Source organism: Corythoichthys intestinalis, chromosome 4 (genome assembly GCF_030265065.1).
Source record: "Corythoichthys intestinalis isolate RoL2023-P3 chromosome 4, ASM3026506v1, whole genome shotgun sequence".
Classification (NCBI taxonomy): domain Eukaryota; kingdom Metazoa; phylum Chordata; class Actinopteri; order Syngnathiformes; family Syngnathidae; genus Corythoichthys; species Corythoichthys intestinalis.
Genome location: NC_080398.1, coordinates 59252548 through 59279613, shown reverse-complemented (window position 1 = coordinate 59279613; position 27066 = coordinate 59252548). Strand labels below are relative to the sequence as shown.

The 27066-nt window shown below is 37.4% G+C and overlaps 1 protein-coding gene across 2 annotated transcripts in view; it reads right to left on the bottom strand.

Annotated features, from left to right (window-relative positions):
- Positions 1 to 3098: 3098 nt before the first annotated feature.
- The window catches only part of LOC130915137 (sodium- and chloride-dependent transporter XTRP3A-like), a 54615-nt gene continuing 30647 nt past the window's right edge, over positions 3099 to 27066 (bottom strand). The window contains exons 8-12 of one of the 2 annotated variants that reach the window (XM_057834933.1): positions 23579 to 23780; positions 8718 to 8877; positions 8589 to 8633; positions 8468 to 8507; positions 4037 to 4088 (exon numbers count right to left, since the gene is read on the bottom strand). In XM_057834933.1, the coding sequence (XP_057690916.1) occupies position 8507; positions 8589 to 8633; positions 8718 to 8877; positions 23579 to 23780 (408 nt within the window). In that variant the 3' untranslated portion in view covers positions 4037 to 4088; positions 8468 to 8506. Of the gene's footprint in view, positions 4089 to 8467; positions 8634 to 8717; positions 8878 to 23578; positions 23781 to 27066 lie in introns of both variants that reach the window. The other variant, XM_057834932.1, reaches the window with a different exon arrangement.

The window sequence follows — 27066 nt, the reverse complement described above, 5'->3', positions numbered from 1 at the left end:
TTTTTTTTTCTCAAATTGGAAAGGATAAGACTGACACTCTGTGGATCAGTTGCGTCCTTTGAGAACGCTTGGAACCCGTTTTTTGCATATGTCAGAAGCACAAATTGCCATCTCTGTGTGGATTCTTGAACTATGCCTGAAAAATTACACCAATATAAAGGTGTATATATATTTATATATGTTTTTTTTTCTTTTTTTTTTTCTCCCGTTTCTTGGTCTGTGCTCTTTTCCCCTTTAAAGGGAAATAACTATATTAACAATATATTGCTTTTTGAGGATATGTGCTATGGGTATTGGTTGGGTGAGGGTTTTTTCTGTTGTTGTTGTTTTTTTTTTTTTTTTTTTTTTTTTTTTTTTTTAAGGTTCAATGGGGGGAAAAAAAAAATGCTCGAATGTTGTTACCTCATTTGCTTGTACTATATTGCTTCAATAAACAAAGTTTAAAAAAAAAAAAAAAAAAAAAAAAAAATGCGCTGAATCGATTCAGCGTGTTGCCCGCATCGAATCGAATCGTCCCTGCCCCGCATCGGGATGCATCGCCGCATCGATTATTGTTGACACCATTATCATTTAGTGTTATCCGGCAAATTATCTCACTTTTGAATGGATGTAAAAGATCCAAGCTGGACATAAATGGAATTAGTGACATAATTTGCCGGATGACACTTAAAGGCCAAATGTGAAGTAAGGTTGGCCAACCATGTTTTTGAATAATATCAATGGCTAAACAATTATAAGCATATTTTTTTTTGACACAACCCTTCCAGATTCTTTGTTTAACCCATAGCAACGCCCTTGACAATGAAAATGCTTTTCTTCGACAATCTTCGGAAATCTTCGGAATTGACGTCACACCGAGAACTGCGAGGGAAGTCCTCCATACACACAGTATTGTTGCATTGCTTCTCGGTAAGATGCCACGGCGGTGTGTGGCGATGTATTGTTCTCAATCTAAAGAAAAGTTGTATGAGTGGCTGAAGGATAGCAGGGCATGTAAATGGACATCTTTTGTTTGCACTAAGCGAATGAATTTCACGCCATCATCGAGTAGTGTTCTCTGCTGAAAACACTTCGAAGATGCCTGTTTCCTTAACCGGTCTGCTTATGATCAAGGATTTGCCAAAAAGTAAGTGTGATTTTTGTGATAGATGACTGATGACTTTCTCAAAGCAGAGCTGCCAACTGTTGTGGAATGAACAGTAGAAGCTAGCGACGTTAGCCAAAAGCTAACTCGTAGCAATCCCCGATCATAGTTGTTGTTGCGTTTAAATTGTGCGTCATCTACGATCTTGTCCGAAAGGGTTAATCCACTGTCAATCGGGAAAGGGGTGTGGATGTGCATATAAGCGGGTCGCCGTCGCAGTAATTCACGGTCACGTTGCCGTAAGAGACACACATCGCTGGTGAGTTTGTGCACATGTATTTGTATTATGTATTTCCACCTTCATGCTTCAAGCATTGCATTGCTTTTGGACGGTTCGGCGTTTCTTTCACGGTGATCGCATGATAGCCTTCTTGTTTGTGTTTTACAAGAGCCGCTGACAGGTGACAGCTGACAACTAGCGTGTTGGTTTAGCGTAGCCATTGAGTCAATCTCACAGCGAATCAGCGAGCGGCGCAGGTCACGCAGTGAATCATGGGAAATGTAGTCTCGGGACAACACTGAAGTGGTGCTTTGTAATCTGTTCGCTTGTGTGAAAAAACTACATTTCCACACGCCATTAGAGGCCACTTCTACAGGCTCTATCTATTGCCTGCCGAGAGCCCCAAGCTGTGTTCGTACTGTTAGCTCCATGTGTTAATAAAGAAACAAAGTTGTCAGCACGTTGTGTGTTCGATACCTTTGTCAACAAAAAGCTCATAACAAGACACTCTGCAAGATCCGTTTAAGAGAGGCTGGGACTGGAGAGCTGTGAGTAGTAGGAGGCGAGGGGGTGAGATGAGCAAGAAGCAAAACTTTGCGGTCGAATGTGGCGGCAGTCCGCTATTATTTTGTTTTCTTATTGTTGCCACAATAAAGTAGAGAAAGCCATCAACGACTCATCTCCTTCTCTCCCCCCAACATTTTTATATTATTATTTTATATGCACGAGAGCTGCCGGATCTGCCAAAATGAACATGAAGTCTGATTATTATTTTTTTTAAACAATGTCATCAGATCGACAAAAACATAAAATTATGTGCAAATGCCTGCATCTTCAAATCATGAAAATAATAACAGCCTATATCTTACCAATCTTGTAATCTCGATGGGTCTTGTCTCCATTCCATGTCAGGTAGTCTAGATGCACTGTTTGCATCCTGATTAGCGTCTGGCTAATACATGTTAGGTCCAACATAAAATCCCAACCTCCTCTTCTTCCTCCAACTCTTCAAAAACTTGGATCTCCTCCCTTGCGCTCGATCTATCGCTTATATCGCTGTTTGAATCATTGTTTGAAGGGCTTTGTATGGCGGCCGTATGGAGCGCTGCCATCGCTGTTCTCGGTGTGACGTATCATTTCCGGGTTCGTCCCCTTTCAGGCTCGAACTTCAGAAACGCGATTATTTTGTTAAATATACAACATATAAATTATTTTTTCATGCTTTATTTGTTGGACAATGTTCAATTACTTTAATTGTGACCCTATTTGGCATGTTATGAAATTACTTCACATTTGGTCTTTAATAACATCTGTCATAAGCATTCAGTGATGCCCAAGATAGCGTCATGTCATAATTATGACGGTCTTATGACAGTCTTATGACACCACTGTTAAATAAAGTGTTACCTATTAAACCAAATAAATCAATAAATAAGCCACACTAGACTATAGATTCAAAGATTCAAAATGAAGGAAAAAAGTAGCGGCATATAGTCCGAAAATTACGGTATTGTATTCATGTGACAAGCCTTGAGTGTGCTCTAGTACACACGTGCTTGTTGACACTTAACATCCTGCTTTGTTAACTGTTACCACAAAGACCACAATTAGATATAAAAAAGTACACATTCAACATTTAATACTTTTTTTTTTTTTTTTTTTTTTTTTTTTTTTACACGAAGGCGGCATTGTTACTCATTATGCGTTACATCCAGTCGTCCTTAAATTCCATTGATTTTTAATGGGAATTGCAAATGAAAATACAAAGTAAGAGGTTAGGAACATCAATTTGTATCTCAATATTGGGTCATAAGAAAATGTGATAGTTAATACACAGTAATATTGTACACTTACAGACCATTTCAACATTTAACACAACTATCTACAATATGAACATATATTACATGACATATTTCCAAGCACATGTGGCAATAATATCAGTATCATAATCACACTCTATACAATATAAATGCTGCTGGTTCATTAAAGTTATTTATATTAAATAATACATTCATAAAAGGGCATGAAAGCAGCTGTTGGGCTTTAAAAATGAATTCAATATAATACTGTAAATATAAAGAAATATACAGTTCTAGTACTGTGAATAATAATTGGATTCAGTGGAGGCAGTTTAAACAACACTTTAAAAATAACAAACTACCTTTATAGTTGTTTTCTATGAACCTGAGTTATTTGCCACTAATTGACAATTGTGCACTCTGATAGACTTTGGCTACAGAGACAAAAGCAAAATTCCATTCTAACAAAAGATTGTCTTTCACATTTCTTCAAACTTAATTACATTCTGCCACTATGTGTAATATTTCTAGGTGGCATAAAACCAGCAATTTTATTGTATGTTTCTTTCTCAGAGGAAGTGTTTCCTTGCTCACGTGGAGCTGAGAAGCACGCGTCTTGTCCCACTGTGACCTGTAAAGTGCCTTGAGAAAATCGTTCTGAAACTCAAAATTTATACGTATGAAGGAAAGGGAGATGAATGGTACCTGGGAAGCTAGTCCCATGAAAGGTACGCTTCATCATCCTAAATTAGACACACTAAGCAGATATGGTGCTGATCGAAGGGCCCTCCTTAACAAGTCTTTGCTTCTTGTTCGTGCAGTACACGTACAGAGCTGTGAGGGGAACACAGCTGACTGCGGACACCAGCAGCAATGCAATGAAGACTTGACCAAAAATAGGATAGTCTGTCGCCACTGACTTTCCCTGAAACAGTAGATACAGAACATACAGTTAGTGGTCAGCATTCACATAACAATTAAAGATAATCAATTTTCCTTGTGATGCATTTCACGTCATTTCAATGCAGTAATTAAGTGAAATAACAATGCACTCAAAAAAGCTTCACATTGCATTATTCATTCACTCTGCACTTGGTAGCGATAAACTACTATTGTAGCTTTAGTCCTGGGGCAGACTGACAGAAGTGAGGCAACCAATTTGTACCATCAGGCTTTCTGACCACCACCAACCACTTGCTAATAACATAGACTTCATAATTGTATTGACGAGTCACATCCATCAGCCACTGCGCAATGCCTTCAAGTAGCGCTTCAGTTATTTGCAGTCGGTCGCAGTTAGTCAACACATGTAGCGGTCCAGGGTTGAAAAAGTATGAAAAGCTGTAACGCATACAAACAGGAAGGATTGTCTAAGGAGTGATTTGTTCGGGGATTCAAGGTAATTATGATTTTTCGTACCATGCATGTATTTTGAAACGTCGTGAAAAAAAATCAATGGGAGAAATTAACCGCAACGGACTAGCATCATTCTTTGACATATTTACGTAAAACAAATGCTAACTGCACAGTTTTTTTGCTCTTTTAACAAAGAATGGAGACTGTTTAACATTCATATCTATAAAGAATTCAGGGATTTAAGCATTTATTCACAAGAATTTTCAACTGAAAAAACTGTTTGTTGTGATAAGAGGGCTGCTCCAATGGCTAACAGACTAGCATCATCCTACGACATATTTACGTAAAATAAAGGCTAACTGCCTGTTTTTTGCTTTTAATCAAGAATCGAGACTGTTTTACGTCCATATCTATAAAGAATTCAGGGATTTAAGTATTTATTCACAAGAATTTTCACCGTAAAGGCTCTGTTTACATATGGCGGTCGCCACATTGACTGACAGACTAGCATTGTGCTTCAACATATACGTAAAATAAATGCTAACTGCACGTTCTTTTGTTTTGCTTTTAACCAAGAAACGAGACTGTTTACGTCCATGCCAATAAAGTATTCAGGGATCCAAGCATTTATTCATAAGAATTTTCACCGGAAAAGCTCTGTTTATATATGGCGGCCGCAACATCAACTAACAGACTAGCATCGTCCTTCGACATGTTTACGTAAAATAAATGCTAACTGCACAGTTTTTCCTTGCTACTAACCAAGAATCGAGACTGTTTTGCATCCATATCTATAAAGAATTCAGGGATTTAAGCATTTATTCACAAAAATTTTCACCGGAAAAGCTCTGTTTACATATGGCGCCCGCAAAATCGACTAACAGCCTAGCATCGTACCTCGACATGTTTACGTAAAATAAATGCTAACTGCCCGTTTTTTTGCTCTTTTAACAAAGAATGGAGACTGTTTAACGTTCATATCTATAAAGAATTCAGGGATTTAAGCATTTGTTCACAAGAATTTTCAACGGAAAAAACTGTTTGTTGTGATAAGAGGGCTGCTCCAATGGCTAACAGACTAGCATCATCTTACGACATATTGACGTAAAATAAAGGCTAACTGCCTGTTTTTTTTGCTTTTAATCAAGAATCGAGACTGTTTTGCGTCCATATCTATAAAGAATTCAGGGATTTAAGCATTTATTCAGAATAATTTTCACTCGAAAAACTCTTTGTCTGTGATTCCACTCGGTCAGCTTGGATGGCCACGCCAACGATGCAGACCCGCTATTAATCGGCCCCACGTTCCGTCAATATCATTATGAAGTCCATGGCTAATACCAAGTTCACACCGACCACGTTTTCCGACGGTCGCCGAAAGCAGTGTTGTGTTCACACCAACCAATAAGATGTAACAATACAGTCACATGACCACGATCATAGGATCAGGCTGGCCGGTTCAATCACGTGGCGTCTTTAAAGCGCGGTAAAAAATAAACTATTTGACATAGAGCGGTGCCGTCAACAGTACTCAAAAGCATGGATTTCAACCTCTCTCAGAGACTTTATTCTTCACCGATTGACCACGAAAACTGGAGATATGATCGTTTGATTTCATAGTATCAAATATATTTTCTCCACGAGAGGGCCCTCATACTTTTTGGCCGATTTTTCGTTTCTGTAGGTTTTTCTAGTCGGAATTAAATGATTTTTGCGTATTTTCATGGCCTAAAATGGCAATGTAATAGGTTATAGTACAGTATATTAATAGGAATTTATATAGATTACGTTGTGTAGAGAACAAAAATATATCATTGCTTCAAAAAAAAAAAAAGAGAAAAAAAATTAGTCATCATTTACTCATTAATTGAGTATTCTTTTCACCAAATACTTTTTTACTTGTACTTGAGTCCATTTTTGGACGACTATTTTTAGATTTCTTTGAGTAATATTTTTTTGAAGTAACGCTACTCTTACTTGAGTAAACATTTTTGGCTACTCTGCTTAGAGCTATGAGGAAATTGAACTGTTTTATACCCCCCAAAAACCAATAACAACAACAACAACAACAACAACTCCGGTTCCGCCTAATGCAATGCAACAAAAAGTACACATAATATAAATACAAAGTACTGTATTTTCCCTTCTCCTCTAGGCGCACCTAAAAACCTTCAATTTTCTCAAATACATATTATTATTATATATGGATCAATATTAGTTAATCATCGGATGACATCCACTTTAGCGCAGCTCAATCAAGTGGATGCATCACACAACCCCAACCACCGCCACTACTACTACTGCGCCTTATAACGCAATGCGGCCTATATACAGTCATGTGAAAAAATTAGAACACCCCATTAAATATTCAGTTCTTTATTAAGAAATGTTCACATATCAATGTCTGATCTTGTTTTTCTTTATCTCTGGGAAAGAAAGTGATTTATTTGCAGGTAAACAACAAACTTTAACATTGTTTTACTCATTAAATCAGATACATCAACACAAATGCATATTCTAACTGAGGAAAAAGTTAGGACGCCCTACCACCTAATAGCTAGTGTTATGCCCCTTGACTGAAATAACTTCATTGAGACGCGTTTTGTAGCCATCTAACAGTCTTTGACATCGCTCTGAAGATAGTTTGCCCCACTCCTCAACGCAGAATACTGAGGGGTTTCTTGCATTTACAGCCTGTTTAAGTCACCCCACAGCATCTCAATGGGATTAAGATCTGGGCTTTGACTCGGCCATTCCAGGACTTTCCTTCTTTTCAGCCAGTCCTTAGTGGATTTACTGGTATGTTTTGGGCCATTGTCATGTTGCAGGGCCCAGTTTCGCTTCAGCTTTAATTTTTTCACAGATGATCTCACATGTTCCTCAAGCACCCTCTGATACACGATAAAATTCATAGTGGATTGTATGATGTTGAGCAGGCCAGGTCCTGCTGCAGCAAAGCATTCCCTTACCATGACACTTCCACCTCAATGCTTCACAGTTGGTATGAGGGTCTTTTCTTGGAGTGCTGTATTGGGTTTATGCCAAACATGTACTCTGTTCTGGTGTCCAAATAATTCAATTTTAAGATTGATCTTTCCAAAGAACATTATCCTAGAAGTCGTGGTCTTTGTCTACATTCACTCTGGCAAACTTCAGTCTGGCCTTCATGTTCTTCTTGGAGGGCAAGGTTTCCCTGTTGCACACCTCCCTTTCTGATTGTAGAGGCATGCACTTTCACATCAACAGTAGCAAAAGCCTGCTGTAGGTCCCGTGATGACATTTTAGGGTTTTTGGAGGCTTTTTTTACCATCTTGCGATCTGCTCTCGGGGTGAACTTGCTTGCTTCTTTTGAATGTCCCCCAATTGTAGACTATTTTCCGGACAGTGGAATGCCTCATAAGCATCTACAATCTTCTTTCTTAAGGCCTCAAACAGCTCCCTTGATCTCACCATGATTTTTTCTCGGACTTCAACAGTCAGTCATTGTTGAAAGTATTCTGATGTAAGGAGTGGGGCTAACCCTCTTCAGACCGATGTCAAAGACTGGTAGATGACTACAAAAAGCGTTTCACTGAAGTTATTTCAGTCTGATGAGTAAGACTAGCTCGTGGTCAGGTGTCCTAACTTTTCCCCCTGTTAGAATATGCATTTTTGTTGATATATTTGGTTTAACGAGCAATGTAAATTTTTGTTGTTTACCTGCAATTGAATCGCTTTCTTTCCCAGAGATAAAGAAAAACAGGCTCAGCCATTGATATGTGAACATTTCTTAATAAAGAACTGAAAATTTAATGAGGTGTCCTAATTTTTTCACATGACTGTATAAAAGGGTTTTAAAATAGGCCGTTCATTTGAGGTGCGCCTTATGGAAAATACGGTACATTAAAAGTACAACAAAATCCATATTGACCTTTATCATTTAAACATGGTGTAGTAAAACTTTTTTACCAGGTTCCTGTCCCATGCTTGGTAGGTGAGTGTCCCTCCTCTAATATAGTTGACAATGTAGAAGATGAAGAGGCATATTAGCAGAAGGGGACTTATTATTCCCCACGTAATTTTAAAATACCAGTTTGGACGGTGACCAATCATGTCTTCGATGTCTTTTTCAAACCTACAATGAATAGAGGATCCGTTAGTGGTACGTTGTAATGACTAAAAACGCATAGTGCATAGAAATCAATTTGAACATACAGACCTTTTAAGTCCATAAATATAACTGATGGTTATAATCTCAATGAGGACGACAAAGAGCAGGGAGAAAGATGCTCCATATTCATTGAACATGGTAAACCAGTAATTTCCAGAGGGGGTGGTAAAGCCCAGGCCGAACAGCAGCAAGATGACACACACTGTCCCTGTGAGAAAAATACATACAGGTAATGCATTGATAGTACAGTCTCTTGACTGATTATCAATAAATCATTGACATACAGAAACAACATTGTTTTAACCCTTTCAGAGAGGTCACTACAGTAGATAAGTTATCATCAGAGGTGGGTAGTAATGCGTTACATTTACTCCATTACATTTATTTGACAAACTTTTTTAGAAAAATGTATGTACTTCCAAGACTAGTTATACTAATAGTGGTTTTTAATCTTGCTAAAGGTAGCAAACCCCACAAGTTTCACATGTGGATTCACCAGACCCTTCGGAATTAGCTCATAAAGCAATTTTTTTCTAATTCAAAACCCATATATCTAGGCTAGCAAGGTAATAATTTAGCAAACTCCCGTTGAAAATTCTTCTCATTTTGACCGCATGTTTTATAAACGGGTCATAATTTGAGACCACGCTGCCCATAGGTCTGTTGTATTGCCTCATACCAAGTGAGAGTCGACCTTCCACTGAGCAAACCAGTTCCTCCTTCCATCAGATCAAAGACTAGCAGTTAAAAGAAATGGATTAAGCCTGTAAATTGGGAACAAACCAGTCCAAAACCTGGTCTAATAAGCCACTTTGACTAGATTTAATCAGCATAGGAAAATAGGGCTCTGCATTTCTTTACTTTCATTGAACCCCTTAGACTTACTCACCAAACCCCTGGGGTTCGATCGAACCCAGGTTAAGAACCACCGTACTAAGTTATACTTTTTACGTTTACTTGAGTAGATTTGTGAAGAAGAAATGCTTCTCTTATTCTGTTACTTTGGGCTAAAGTAGTTGTTACATTTTTTCTCTTTATTCTACATATCAGATATTCCTTTTTTTTGTGCTAGAGATGATGCCAACAATAGCTCTCCCAGTTTTACCAATGAGACGTCACAACAATAATCACATGACTCTGTTACACCAATCAGACTCAAGGTTGCCATTCTATGGTCACGCCGGCATATTCAATCCCGTGGTGTTTTTGAAGCACCGTAAAAATTTAAGTATTTGACATAGAGAGCTGCCGTCAACATGACTCGAAAGCGAGGATTTTAAACTCTCGCCCAGTTTTTATTTGGCACCGATTGACCATGCAAAACTGGAACTATGAGCCTTTTAATTCAATGATAATTCTTATCAAAGTGTTTGATCCACTAGAGGGCACTCATGAGTCCCTTTCACAAACATATCTGGGTAAATTCCCGTGTTAGGTGATTTACTCACGTCATTGCTTTCACGCATGTAGACATATGACGCGAGTTTGACACTTTCACAGATTTTTTCCGTGTTGCCCACTGGTGCTCTGTGTGGAGAGGGTTGCTGGTGCGATTTTATAACCCGGACATGAAGTCATTTTTGGTCGGCATCGGCCATCACAATGTTGGTCAAATTGTGTTTTGTTACAGAGCGCTGTTGTGTTGTGTTTGTTGTGAGAGCGCTCTCTAGGTCGTAACTGCAGCCAATTCAAACTCATCGAGACTGTATTTAAGCCCAGGCGATCCAAAAGAAGGGTGCAGAGATATTAACTTGCTGGGCGCCATTCGACACCTTGTACTCTTGAATTGCATTTGCTAGGTTGTTCGTCTGCCACCCTTGTTTTGAAATCCCCTATGTTGTGCTGGTATTTGAGTGTATTTGTTTTGTTGTCTTATCTGCTCTCTGCCTACCGCTTAGGTTAGTATTATTGATCCCTGTTGATCTACTGTCACGGACCCATTTTGTTATTCCCTCTTTTCCGCGAGCGCGTGTATTTTTGTTTGTATTTAATAAACCCTTGAATACATCCCTCTGTTGTTTTCTGATTTGAGGTACGTACAACTTTGTTTCCGCAGTTGCGGACCCTAACATCGGCAACAAAATAAACCACATGTTTCCGAAGATGAACGATGGACTCTCTTCCTCGGCTCTACGATCCAGTAGCATTTTAATTTCGTTATGTTTTCAGTTTAATTTAGCTATTTCCAGCTTGCTGTGTTGATAATTGCGATCTTTTTTCACAGCTTTTCCTCTTACTGCGAAGAAAAAGAGACGATCAACCCGCCATAATATTTACGTCATCAGCCATCGTGCTGTGACCCGGCAATTTAACGCTTGCTTTCACATAAGCCTCGTCCCGGGATTTTTTTTGTATTTCTTTGGCTTAATGTGGTTATGTCATAGGTTATAGTACAGCATAATGATAACAGTTCATGTAGATAACTTTGTGCTGAGAAAAAAATACCATTGTTTAAAAAGAAAACTCAAACATTGTGAGCTGTTACTCACAATGTTTCTCATGACTTGAGTATTCTTTTTACCAAATACTTTTTCACGTGTACTTGAGTACATTTTTTGATGACTAGTTTTACTTTTACTAGAGTAATATTATTTTGAAGTAATGCTACTCTGACTTGAGTACAATTTTTGACTACTCTTCCCACCTCCAGTTATCATTAGCTTAACTCGTTCATTGCCAGCCCAGGTAACGGTGTATGTGATGTGGTAGTGAGTAAAATTGAAAACACCTATTGACGCCAGTAGATGTCCAATCCATGTCAACTCGGAGCTATGTGAGGTCACAAGAGATTTTTAAAATCAAACAAAAATATATCATAAAACAAAATTCCCATAGCAAAATAAATACGGGCCATACTGACACAAGATGTTTTGCTGATTAAAAAAAAAAAATAAAATATATATATATATATATATATATATATATATATATATAGTACCATTGTTTTAAACTAAAAGTCAGACAATGGGTAAGTGGAGAAGATGGATGGATGTAAGCAATTACTGTACTCATTCATTATTTTAGTATAATTTTTACCGAGCATTTAAATTTTTACTTGTAATTGAGTAGATATTTTTGATCACTACTTTTATTTGAGCAATATTGTTTTGAAATAACGCTACTCTTACTTGAGATAAATTTTTGGCTACTCTCCACAACACTGCTCATTTATTACCTCCTCCATATATTTATCCATATTTATTTATTTATTTATTTATTTATCGAGCGCATTATTGTAGGGCTGCAGCTATCGATTATTTTAGTAGTCAATTAATTGATTAACTAGTTAGTTCGAATAATCGAGTAATCACAAAAAGAACATTAAAAAATTAAAATACCTGAGCTGAGCCTAAAACGGTATTATAAATAAATGAGTATCGAAGTACAACAAAAGAACAATTGGCTAACTTACATAGCAAAAGTCCACTAGCTGAAAGGCTATAAAATGCTAGTTTTTTCTTTTTTTTCTTACAGTGCTCTTAACAAACGGTTCAAACACATATTCCCACAAAAAAATGTCAAAATATACCTATAAATGAAATTACGAATGCATTAAAAAAATATATATATATATCAGCTCAAACAAAAACTAATGTTGGTCTCAAAAGGGAGTAGCTGCATTCAGCCATGTACAATGAGTTATATCATATACACTGTTGCCACTAGAGGGCAGTGTATCCACCCAAATCAATAAAACTAAATGCAAACACTTGAAAAAAAAAAACATTACAATGCCACTTTAATTAAAAAAATACTCAAAGCAGAAAAAATTAATCCAAATCTTTTTTCTAAACGAATTACTTGGGTTAATCGATTATTCATTGCAGCACTACATTATTGGCACCATTAACACATTTTTATTGCTATCAGTCTACCCTAATCAACACTCTTTTTAGCCTCTGTGAAGTTGACCCCCATCAGACGCAAATTTATAGAAAAATTATGTCATTCGTTTGTGCTAGGTTTGTGCTCGTTTGTGATGAAAAAAAAAAAAAAAACGTTTTTGCTGCTATTGTTTTTGAGGTATCAACAAATCTTTTATACTGTAGGTCAATCTGAGGTCAACTAGGGCCCCATTTTGATTAAAAATAGCTAAAGATGATGCTTATCAGTGAAACAATGTTTCCTCTACAATGTGTCTCTCTACTGTTGATTTTTTTTTTTTTTTTCTGGTTAAGATATCAAACTATAGAACGAGGTTTTAAGGGAAACATTTATCTAGAGCGTGAGGTTGAAATTTCGGCTGGTTTTTATTCAATTAGGCGGGTTTTACGCTGTGATTGTCAACCCTGTCTCCTTCGTCTAGCCTGCCATAAATGTCAACGTATGGATCTTGCTTGGCCTTGACACCCCACCAACATTGGCTTACGTTGCATCACAGTGTATTTTTTGCTCATTCTTCATCACTGTCCCACAAATGCCAAAAGTGAAGAAACTAATAGCGAAAAAAATGACATTTAGAATTTAAGGAGTATGTTTTTGATAAAAGTAGAGAGAGAACAGCAACATTCAAGGTTGTCTAACTTGGTTTACCACAACCAAACACACTGAGGTAAGCTAACAATTTAGCAAGTTCACATCAGTTCTGCATTTCATTGAGAAGACAAAATAATAGATAATCCGAATATTGGTTGGTCATCATCAAAAACAATGATTAAATTCCCTGTATGTAACGTAAATATACATACTTGTCAAGTTGTACGGTTTCGGCGTAATTTGTACAAGTGAGCACTGATTTTTAAATGTGTACGCCATACGTTCAAAATTTGTACGTTTTCGTGCATTACGTTTTTTTCCTCAATTCGGATTTTGTCACCGTTTCGGCAACGAGACAATGTGCGTTACTATGTGTTACTACGTTGGTTGAATGATGCGAGAAAAGTCAGAGACACGGAGAGAGAAGAGCGGGAGAGGGAAGGAGGGAAGACTGTTGTGACGCTGTCTCAAACGCGATGCTAGGCTAGGTGGCTCCAATATTTTCTGACTGTACTTGAATGTAGACCGACAGCCTACAATCTACGCCCACCTGATGCTACACTAGTTATCACATGCATATAGAACTACATGCGAAATGACAGACTCGGCGGCGTTAGTAAACAGCCGCCATCTTAAGGCAGTAGACTTCTCAGAAAGGCTCTGTTGTAGCGAACCTTCTTAGCGAAACTAGTAACTTTTTACCTAAAATACTCCTAAATCGGCAAAATCTTGACTTGAATCTATCTATCAAATGATGAAACAGTTTTAAAACTTACACATGTCGAAAGTAGACAGAAGGTAACTAATGCAAAAACGGGAGCCATTTTAACAACTTTAACGGTTGATTCACAACATTAAATGACTTCCAAACATAGCAGAGGTTACTATGTTTTTTTTCATTTTTTTTGTTGAAAAAGAAAAAAAACCATGAAAGGTAACACCAGTTACTTTGCCAAGTAACTAATTACTCTTACATTCAGGTAACTGAGTTGCTAACTCAATTACTTTTTGGGAGAATTAATTTGTAACTGTAATTAATTACTTTTTAAAAGTAAGATTAACGACACTGGTCATAAAGATGCAGTCTGCAGAATGAAAAGTAACGAAAGCCAATTTGTTGCCGAACACAATTTGCCCGCAACTAATGCTGATCATTTCTCAGAATTAGCAAAAGAAATGTTCCCTGACTCTAAGATTGCATCGGTAAGTTAATTTTATCAATTGACCTTTTTAATTTATAATTGGATACACTAACGAACTACCTTCAAGTTAAACTGAATTGCGAGCTGAAGTGCAGCCATCAAACGACATGATAGAAATTGCCATAAGTGCTACATACAATTATAACAAAAGTCACTGTTAAATTTCAGTGAACGTGATGTAGCTAAAGATATTGATTGTTCTTTCATTGCACCAGGTTATACTATGTGACAATATTACCAATAAATTCATATTATTTTAAAAATTGAGTTTTATTTTTGTTTCATATTGCACGCTATATAAATGAATGTATGATTAGTCACCAATTTGTAAGGGCATACGTCACTATCTGTAAGATTGCCAAAGGCCTCGGGTGCACAGGTATGATATAATATATACAGACCATTAATTTTGTTGGTTCTATAGTAAAGCTCCAGGCACTTTCTTTTAATATACAGCAGAGGTGAGTAGTAACGTTACATGTACTCTGTTACATTTACTTGAATAACCTTATGAGAAAAATGTACTTCTAAGAGTAGTTTTACTAACCTATACATTTTACTTTTACTTGAGTAAATTTGAAAAGAAAAAACGCTACTCTTACTCCGCTACTTTGATCCACTCAAGAGTGGTTACATTTTTCATCTTTATTCTACATATTAGATTTACTGTATTATTATTATTATTTTTTGCAAGTGAAGCCAAGAGTAGAGATGTGACTGGTGTATTACCGGGGTAGCTCTACCGAATTCACCAATAAGACGTCGCAACAATAATCACATGACTTCGTTATACCAATCAGACGCATGGTTGCCGTTCAATCTTCACGCCAGCCTGTTCAATCATGTGTCAAGCACCGTAAAAAATTAAGTATTTGATATAGAGCGCTGCCCTCAACATGACTCAAAAGTGCAGGTTTTAACCTCTCTCCATTTTTATTTGCCACCGATTGACAACGGAAAACCAGATATGATCCTTTTAATTTCAAAATAGTAATTATGAAGGCACTCTTCACTATTCAAACTCGGACCTATTTTCTCCACCAGTGGTCAGTCATGCTCTTTGGACGAATAATGCTCCATTTATGTATTTTTTTTTTTTTTCTCTTGTCGGAATTCAACCATTTTTTTTGCATTTCTTTGGCTTAAAGTGGTTATGTAATGGGTTATTGTACAGTACAGTACAGTACAGTACAGTACAGTACTGTTGGGACCACAGTAACAAAGGCTACTATCAGTAACACAATGCACCGCCAGGGACTCAAATCCTGCACTGCCAGACGTGTCCCCCTGCTGAAGAAAGTACACGTCCAGGCCCGTCTGCGGTTCGCTAGACAGCATTTGGATGATCCAGAAGAGGACTGGGAGAATGTGTTATGGTCAGATGAAACCAAAATAGAACTTTTTGGTAGAAACACAGGTTCTCGTGTTTGGAGGAAAAAGAATACTGAATTGCACCATACCCACTGTGAAGCATGGGGGTGGAAACATCAGGTTCTGGGGCTGTTTTTCTGCAAAGGGACCAGGGCGACTGATCTGTGTAAAGGAAAGAATGAATGGGGCCATGTATCGAGAGATTTTGAGTGAAAATCTCCTTCCATCAGCAAGGGCATTGAAGATGAGACATGGCTGGGTCTTTCAGCATGACAATGATCCCAAACACACAGCCAGGGCAACAAAGGAGTAGCTTTGTATGAAGCATTTCAAGGTCCTTGAGTGGCCTAGCCAGTCTAGAGATCTCAACCTCATAGAAAATCTGTGAAAGGAGTTGAAAGTCCATGTTGCCCAATGACAGCCCCACAACATCACTGCTCTAGAGGAGATCTGCATGGAGGAATGGGCCAAAATGCCAGCAACAGTGTGTGAAAAGCTTGTGAAGAGTTACAGCTAACAGTACAGTAAACGTTTGGCCTCCGTTATTGCCAACAAAAGGGTATATAACAAAGTATTGAGATGAACTTTTGGTATTGACCAAATACTTATTTTCCACCATGATTTGCAAATAAATTCTTTAAAATTCAAACAATGTGATTTTCAGTTTTTTTTTTTTTTTTTTCCCTCCACATTCTGTCTCTCATGGTTGAGGTTTACCCATGCTGACAATTACAGGGCTCTCTAATAATTTCAAGTGGGAGAACTTGCACAATTAGTGGTTGACTAAATACTTAATTGCCCAACTGTAGATAACTTTGTGCTGAGAAAAAATATACCATTGTTAAAATACAAAATCAAACAAAAATGTAAGCAGTTACTCATTCCTTAAGTATTCTTTTTACCAAATACTTTTTTACTTGTACTTAAGTATATTTTTGGGTTGAGCACTTTTACTTGAGTAATATCATTTCGAAGTAACGCTACTCTTACTTGAGTAAAATCTTTGGCTACTCTACCCACCTCTGATTTACAGTATATCTTCTTTTTTTATCATTATGAAACATACTGTAAACTCTAATCTCATGACAAATATTACATGTGTACTATGATTCACTATAAACTGAGTCACTATTTGGAAATGAGCTACATGACTGAGTGACTATAAGTAGAGAACATTTTCTAAAACACCATAACAAGATACATTCTTATGCCATGAATAATATTTACTCTCTGCTTAAGTATGGTTTCTATATATTTCAATGTAGTTACATACTGACATACTTAACGCAAACACCCAATTAACATGAATTTAAATGTGGACAGAGTCACATTTCCTTCTATTAAAGGGCGTGCACATTTTGCAAACACGTTATCTCAGTAGTTTATCTAACTTCTTCCTATTTTGTTCCCTTATTGAGAAATACAAGTTAGGTGGAAACAATTAATCATAATCATGGAGAATAACAGTGTACTTAACATTGACCTGTTATATTAATGCTGACGTCTATCTTCTGCTAATCAGAGAACAATTTTTGCCTTGGGAGGTACAGTTTGTAAAGCAGCTTGTGCAGAAGATAACAGCAACTTTTTGCCACATTTAGCTACACACAATGTTGATAAATCTGATGTGAATATTTGAGTGTCACATTTACAACAATATTTGTCAATTTAAATAGTAAATCCAAATATCAAATTTTACATCTAACTAGAAGATAGAATTTGTAAAGAAATTGCATGGGGACGCTTTGCTCTCTCTCCCACACTGCAAATTTAATCATATTATTTTTCTTAAATCTGGTCAAATAATTTTCTTGATCTTGTTTTAAGTGTTAAAGACTAGTTAACCAAGGGCGTAGATTTGCATAGGGACAAAACACTACCAACTTTTCAGGATGCTCAAATTGTCCCCACCAACTTTTAAGCAACCATATTTGCACTATATAAAGTGTTCAATTATATAGGTAATTTAGATTGTCTTCCCATATGTTGTAACGATAGAATTGACCCTACCATTATTAAGTGAATTACTTTCAATTTTTTCAGACTTACAGTGGGGCAAATAAGTATTTAGTCAACCACCAATTGTGCAAGTTCTCCTACTTGAAAATATTAGAGAGGCCTGTCATTGTCAACATGGGTAAACCTCAACCATGAGAAACAGAATGTGGCAGAAAAAAAAAAAAAGAAAATCACATTGTTTGATTTTTAAAGAATTTATTTCCAAATTAGAGTGGAAAATAAGTATTTGGTCACCTACAAACAAGCAAGATTTCTGGCTGTCAAAGAGGTCTAACTTCTTCTAATGAGGTCTAACGAGGTCTAATGAGGCTCCACTCGTTACCTGTATTAATGGCACCTGTTTGATTCATTATCGGTATAAAAGACACCTGTCCACAACCTCAGTCAGTCACACTCCAAACTCCACTATGGTCAAGACCAAAGAGCTGTCGAAGGACACCAGTGACAAAATTGTAGACCTGCACCAGGCTGGGAAGACTGAATCAATAAGGAATAAGTAAAACGCTTGGTGTAAACAAATCAATTGAGGGAGCAATTACTAGAAAATCGATGACATACAAGACCACTGATAATCTCCCTCGATCTGGGGCTCCATGCAAGATCTCACCCTGTGGCGTCAAAATGATAACGAGAACCGTGAGCAAAAATCCCAGAACCACACTGGGGGACCTAGTGAATGACCTACAGAGAGCTGGGACCACAGTAACAAAGGCTACTATCAGTAACACAATGCGCCGCCAAGGACTCAAATCCTGCACTGCCAGATGTGTCCCCCTGCTGAAGCCAGTACACGTCCAGGCCCATCTGCAGTTCGCTAGTGAGCATTTGGACGATCCAGAAAAGGACTGGGAGAATGTGTTATGGTCAGATGAAACCAAAATAGAACTTTTTGGTAGAAACACAGGTTCTCGTGTTTGGAGGAGAAAGAATACTGAATTGCATCTGAAGAACATCATACCCAATGTGAAGCGTGGGGGTGGAAACATCATGCTTTGGGGCTGTTTTTCTGCAAAGGGACCAGGACGACTGATCTGTGTAAAGGAAAGAACAAATGGGGCCATGTGTCGAGAGATTTTTAGTGGCTTCGTAAGAAGCATTTCAAGGTCCTGGAGTTGCCTAGCCAGTCTCCAGATGTCAACCCCATAGAAAATCTGCGGAGGGAGTTGAAAGTCCGTGTTGCCCAATGACAGCCCCAAAACATCACTGCTCTAGAGGAGATCTGCATGGAGGAATGGGCCAAAATACCAGCAACAGTGTGTGAAAAGCTTGTGAAGAATTACAGAAAACGTTTGGCCTCCGTTATTGCCAACAAAGGGTACATAACAAAGTATTGAGATGAACTTTTGGTATTGACCAAACACTTATTTTCCACCATGATTAGCAAATAAACTCTTTAAAAATCAAACAAAAAATTCAACAAAATTAAAATGGTATCTGATTGCAACAGTTGTTTCCTTTTCTGTTGTAAAAAACAACTTTAGTAAGGGGGAAGCATAGATAAATTATAGAATTAAGATTTGTTATTAATAAAAAATTTTTTTTAAATTGTTCGTCGGCTGTCACTGAGTAGCATTTGCGATTGCTACACAAAAATAGCAATGTAAATCACCCCCAAGAACGGTCAGAGACGTAAGACAACCGGAGGATATAATATATAAGAAAGACAGGGCATATGGTGGTAAAGGATAGATTGTTGAAACGGGAGAATGTCATTGTCAGTGGCATAAGGCAATGCGCACAAGAAAAAGGTGTCGATAAAAAAGCTACCTCTGGATCAGGTTGGGTTGTCTTTTTCAGCCCTTGACACTCAAGCCATCTCTTTCACTGAACATTTGTATGTTCTTCCACATCTTTACCAGTGAATTTGGTACCAGGGACATCGTTTTCGGACAGAATTGTTAGGTTGAGCTCAGTAAACATCTCGTTCGTACACTATTTCCATGCATTTAGCATTAGGGACAAATGCGAGCTTGACCCGCCTAGCCACAATTGCTAACGTCATGAATATCAATGTGCAAAATTGACGTGTTGCGGGCGGTACGCCATTCTCATAGCTGCTGCTATGACATTGCAAATCCACGTACCATAGCGCTAAACTTAATTACAAATGCATGCACAAACATATATGAGCTGAAACAACTTACAGCCTTATGTGGGCCAAACCAGAGCGCTGCTATCCTTTATCCATGTCAGAAATTTGATTCTGCTCCCAAGTCACATAAGGCGGCAGTCCAGCCAGACCCAGCGCTGCTACCAGAGGGCAGTGCATCCTCCAACATTAAACAAAATACAATACTTTTGCACTTTTTGAATAGCTATTTTGAAATTTTAAAGGTTTGATTTGCGTCTCGATTCTTAAGCGGAAATTTGGGTTATGTCTTCAGCACATAGACTTCATAATGATATTGACAGGTCACATCCGTCATACACTGCGCCACGCCTTCAAGTAGGGGGCCTGCCCATATCAAGAGGAGTTAATCTCAAATACACGTACGCAGCGATCTAATGCCGGACTTAGGTTGAAAAAGTATGAAAGCTGTACCGCATACAAACAGGAAGGATTGTCTCAGGAGTGATTTGTTCGAGGATTCAAGGTAGTAATTATTTTTATCATATTTTTTGTACCATGCATGCATTTTGAAACATTGAAATAAATCAATGGGAGAAATTAGCAGCTACGGCATTGGCGTCATAGTTCGCAATATTTAGGTAAACTAAATGCTAACTGCACATTTTCTTTAGCTTTTGACCAAGAATTGAGGCTGTTTTACGTACATATCTTTACAGAATTCAGCACTTAAAGCATTTCTTCCCAAGAATTTTCACATGAAAAGCTTTTTTACGTCAGGCGGCCGCTAGCTACATTCACTAACAGACTAGTATTGTACTTCGACATATTTACGTAAAATAAATGCTAAATATATGTTTTTTTTTTTCTTTTTTCTTTTAACCAAGAATCGAGACTGTTTTACGTCCAATCTATGAAGAATTCGGGGATTTAAGCATTTATTCACAAGAATTTTCACAGGAAAAGCTGTGTTCACATCAGGCAGCCACTAGCTACATTCACCAACAGACTAGCATTGTACTTCAACATATTTACGTAAAATAAATGCCAACTGCACGTTTTTGTGTGTGTTGCTTTTAACCAAAAATCGAGACTGTTTTACGTCCATAACTATAAAAAAATTCATGGATTTAAGTAGAGCAGGGCGGTAAACCGAAAATTTACCGTTACCGAAATTCTTCACGATGACCGACGTAATTTTGACCATGTCGGTAAATTCGGTAATTTAATAAAAGAAGAAAATATAGTCTTTTCATCCCGCTTTGACTCTGTGTTGTTCGGCTATGTTCATTCCCCTTTAAGAAAGCAGACAGTGCGCTTACGTTTGGAGTCACATGGTTTTCAGGAAGCCAATCAAACAGAAGCCCGGTAGGCTAACGCTAGCAGCTAACGCTAGCGGCTAATGCTACAAGTAAACGGGATGAAGTCGGGCTTAAGTTAGCTTCGCCAAACTTTCACCCGACATTAGGTAAACTCTTGACGGGTTCCAGATAGGGATGGAAAAACCGAGGCTTTCTGAAACAATGAACCACTTTTAAGACAATTGCCCTAAATTGAATCACTGTTTGACACACTGCAAGAGCCCCATCTACTGGATAAACAGTGCACGTTTCTTTTTAAAAGTAAAGTTGACAAATTGCCTCAGCATTACATATCTTCAATAGAATTAAGTGGATGTCGTCTATTTCAACCAGGAGATCGTGTCGTTATTAAGTGTGATTTACACAATTAAAGTTGACCTCTTTAAGCCTGTGTCATCGCTTTTGTTTGTGAAGATGTGTTCAAAGCAGTATTTGTAATACACGACAGTGCTAGTCTTGTAAGTGGCTCGGCTCGTCCTAGATGACGGGGAGTAACTATGTATTGTTTATTTTTTTGTAAAAATTACAGTACAGTAAGCACAGTGCTTGGGAACAGGAATATTATTTATTGCATACTGTAAGGATTTCCAAAATCATAAGATGTAAATAATTGAGCCGAATAAAAGAAAGGAAAGGTTTGTGAAACATTTTATTTTTTAATTAAGTATAATTTCTGTGGGGCGGGTGGATGTGTCGTATTTGTATCTATTCTAAATATCTAAACGTATGCCACTATCTAGTGTATAACAATGCGGAATGAATTTAATGAAATTCAAGTGATGATATTTTTTCAAGTCATACAAGCTGTTATAAATGTTCACACAAGAATTCTTATTGTTTACAAGATTTTTTTTAATACTTAATGTTTAGACTGCATGTGAAATTGTTAAATTGAAAGCTGGTAAATAAATTTAATGAGAAACTGTTAATTTGTATTCCATGCATTGATTCAAATTTTCAAATTATATAACAGTTTGCTTGGGCGAATTTATCGTCATTTATCGGTATCGAGGTAAATCTGCTCAATTTATCGTTATACGTACTTAAGGCCATATCGCCCAGCCCTAGATTTAAGCATTTGTTCACAAGAATTTTCATTGGAAAACCTCTGTTTACATCAGGCTGCCACTAGCTACATTGACTAACAGACTAGCATTGTACTTCGACATATTTACGTAAAATAAAAGCTAACTGCACGTTTTTTTGCTGTTGACCAAGAATCGAGACTGTTTTACGTACATATCCATAAAGAATTTGGTGATTTAAGCATTTATTCACAAGAATTTTCACCAGAAAAGCTCTGTTTACATCAGGCGGCCGCTAGCAACATTTACTAACAGACTAGAATTCTACTTTGACATATTTACATAAAATAAATGCTAACTGCACTTTTTTTTTTTTTTTTTTTGCTTTCAACCAAGAATCGAGACTGTTTTACGTCCAAATATATAAAGAATTTGGGGATTTAAGCATTTATTTACAAGAATTTTCACCGGAAAAGCTCTGTTTACGTCAGGCGGCCGCTAGCTACATTTACTAACAGACTAGCATTGTACATTGTACAAGAATCGAGACTGTTTTACATCCATATCTATTAAGAATGAAGGGATTTAAGAATTTATTCACAAGAATTTTCAACGAAAAAAGTTCTTTGTCTGTGATTCCACTCGGTCAGCTTTGACGGCCTCGCCAACAATGCAGGCCCCCTATTTGTTGGCACCGCGCCCCGTCAATACATTATGAAGTCTATGCACTATTGTTTTCATAAATGATGACGATAACTAAAATTTTCTGTTGATGAACATTTTTTGATAATGACATAACGACAATGAGATAAAAAGGTGTCTTGGATGACTGTAACATAATGAGACGATTTCCAGTTTTGCTCTGACGAGACGAGCTGAAAATGCTCCAAAACTTAAGTTCACAATGTGTGACATGTGCGTATTGTGCATGAAGTTAGTCAGCCTGCATCCTTGCAGTGTTTGGTCGTGTCATCATGTGACGTGCTGCGTGCATTCTAAAGCCAAGGTATGACAACAGAAAGGACCAAATATCCAAACAATAAATTTCCCCGATAGCATCTATTTATTAATTTTCCGAGCGGCTTATCCTCACGAGGGACGCGGGGGTGCTGGAGCCTACCCAGCTAGCTATAGGCAGTGGGCGGGGTACAGCCTGAATGGGTTGCCAGCCAATCGCGGTCGATAGCATCTAGCACATGAATAATAGTGCAAAATTGCATTACTAGTGTGAGTAACTTAAATGCAGAGAAGTTCAATACAGGCACAAAACATGTGGCCCTTGCAATGTAACCAAGGAAAAATAATCAAAAAACAACTTCACTAAAAAGGTACAAGTTAATTATACATCAAAGAAATAAAATATAAACAATATCTGCCCAAGTCTTACCGTTTAACACCTCATTGCTAACATTAGCGAATAGCTTAAAGTCTCGCAGTGGGGTGGTGATGGCGGTCAAGTTGCCCAGCATGCTACCCAATCCCAGGAGCAGGAGCATGAAGAAGTACAGCACTGACCATAATTGAGGCAAGGGCATGTTTTGAATGGCTTCACTGTACACAATGAAGGCAAGACCAACACCTTCCACTGCCTGAAATAGATGAGAAAGAAAAACAGAGTTTAGTGATAAGGGTTTATAACCCCAACCTACCTTGGTTTTAAGAAGATTGTGGATACAAATGGACTTTACTCATGAAGGAAGTGGTAAAGGGCAATTACTGGCACACATCTATCAAACTTTAAATTGTGCCTGCATACTATAAATGACCTAAGAAAATATATCATCTATTTTTTTTTTTTTTTGAATAATGAGCTTATTAATCTGGAGGAGGACTAAAAAACCCTATTAAAAACTAGAAAATTCTGGAGTAATTATCTGTGGTTGGTAGTTATCTGTGATGGTTGGTATATGGTTGGTATGCAATAGGCAACATGGTGGCGGGCACAGACACAGCGGCTCGTAGCTCTCCCCAACAGTGCTTATATCTGTATTCTGCATATGTTTGCTTGTTAGTTTTAACCACTCCCACATCGGCTTTAATCTACTACTATCTAGTGGTTTTATTTCATTTTTTATTTTTAGATAATTTTATTATATGCTACCATTAGGGTTGTTCTGATCATGTTTTTTTGCTCCCGATCGTTTTAGTTTGAGTATCTGCCGATCCCGATATTTCCCGATCCGATTGCTTTTTTTTTGCTCCCGATTCAATTCCAATCATTCCCGATAATTTTTCCCGATCATATACATTTTGGCAATGCATTAAGAAAAAAATGAGTAAAACTCGGACGAATATATACATTCAACATACAGCACATAAGTACTGTATTTGTTTATTATGACAATAAATCGTCAAGATGGCATTTACATTATTAACATTCTTTCTCTGAGAGGGATCCACGGATAGAAAGACTTGTGACTTTGTATATTGTGACTAAATATTGCCATCTAGTGTATTTGTTGAGCTTTCAGTAAATGATACTGAAGGCCATCCCCAATGCATGATGGGAAGTGGAACAAAGACAAGTGAAACCACGACTGTCCGTAGTGCTACCAATTCATATATCTTCTCTGCGATGGGATATAACATAAGGTGTTAGGAAAAAGATCAATTGCTACCTTGCTTCCCCACATTTCTTCCCATGATATTTCTAATCGTAAGGAGAGGGATTGTAAGGCTTTAGCCAATTAAGATAAGGTTCCAAAGGCTGCCATAATTCACTCTACTCAAATTACGCTGCCTTTAAGCTCTCTATATAGGCAAAACGGCGCCATTACAGATGGAGCGCGACAATGCGTGAGTGGGTCGTGCAGCGCATGCATTAATTGCGTTAAATTTTTTAACGTGATACATTTTTTAAAAAATTAATTACCGCCATTATTGGGATAAATTTGATAACCCTACCTTAAGCCTAAACTAAAGACTCTGCATAAGTGTAACATATTATGTCTGTAACGTTGAATACAATTAGAAAACGATTTATTAAAAAAAAATAAAAAAGGCATGGCTGATATTTTTTTGCCGATTCCTATACTTTGAAAATGACGTGATCGGACCCGATCGATCGGCATCGCGATCGATCGGGACATCTCTAGTTACCATAAACTTCATAATGATATTGACGGTTCAGATTAGACCTTCACTGCACCATGCCTTTAAGTAAGCGGCCATCCCACAATCCACTTCAGTTTTTCGCACTCCGTCGCAGCAACACATGTAGCGATCCAACGCTGAATTTATGTTGAAAAAGTACGAAAGCTGTACCACATACAAACAGGAAGGGTTGTCTAATGAGTGATTTGTTTCGAGGATTCATGGTAATTATTATATTTTTCGTTTTTTCACAAGAATTTTCAACGTAAAAAGCTCTTTGTTGTAAGGCTGCCGCTACATGTCTAACAGACTAGCATCATTCTTCGACAAATTTACGTTAAATAAATGCTAACTGCACGTTTTTTTTTTTTTTTTGCTTTTAACCATGAATCGAGACTGTTTTACGTCCATATCTATAAAGAATTCTGGGATTTAAGCATTTATTCACAAGAATTTGAACAGGAAATGCTTTGTTTACATATGCCGGCCGTCACATTCACTGACAGGCTAGCATCGTACTTCGACATATTTACGTAAAATAAATGCTAATTGCACAGTTTTTTAAATTTTTATTTTATTTTAACCAAGAATCGAGACTGTTTTACGTTCATATCTATCAAGAATTTGGGGATTTAAGCATTTATTCACAAGAATTTTCACTGGAAAAGCTCTGTTTACATCAGGCGGCCGCTAGCTACATTCACTAACAGACTAGCATTGTACTTACACCTATCTACGTAAAATAATGGGATCGGATTTGAAATTGTCCACTCCTATGCGACTTGTCACGTTCAGACCGTCAAGTTAATGCCTAACTCAAGTCAGAAAAACACAAAAAAATCTGATTCGTGCATTACGACCTGCGGCATGAACCTAACCTAAGTGTATCTCACAATGTACTTAAAGTATTGTTGTATTTGTAGAACGATTGCAGTGGATTGTCAAATAATACATGGGGCCCTGAAACGTTCAACACTTCCTCATTTACTTCGTCTGCACACTTTCATGTTCAACACAACGACAGACAGTAATGTAGCACCACGTCTGGCTGAGTGTATATTGCACTATATAACAACATATATCTTTTCTCATGTTTGATTTTGTTTCAAATGTTAAATGCACTTTCTTTGTTCATTATCGCTTTAATTAGGAACAGAGTTGGAGTCTCTTGTATAAATAAAATGCTCTTAATCCCAAGGGATTGTTCTATGTGTATTAACAGTGTTAAATTCACTGGCACTTTCAGTTCTAATAAAGAAAAAAGAAGTTTAAATAGAAGGCTTTCCGAATACCTTATTTGTCATTATTTTTTATTTTGCCAAGAAATCGTAACCGATATCGGAAAATCTGATTTGTGAAGAAATAATTGGGATTTTCTTGTTAGGCAAAATAAGTCGGGGTCACTTCCTGTTGATATGGGGGAGTTTCGGGCTCATTTCACTTCTGGCTTATTTAGGGGCATTTCGGGGTCACTTCCTGTTATTGGAATTGACATTTATGGCCGGCACTGGTATTGATGTATATGGATATCGAATTTGTGGGTGCTATTAACTAGGGTTGTACCGATCATGTGTTTTTGCTCCCGATCCCGATTGTTTTAGTTTGAGTATCTGCCGATCCCGATATTTCCCGATCCGATTGCTTTTTTTTTTTGCTCCCGATTCAATTCCAGTCATTCCCGATAATTTTTCCCGATCATATACATTTTGGCAATGCTTTAAGAAAAAAATGAATAAAACTCGGACGAATATATACATTCTACATATAGTACATAAGTATTGT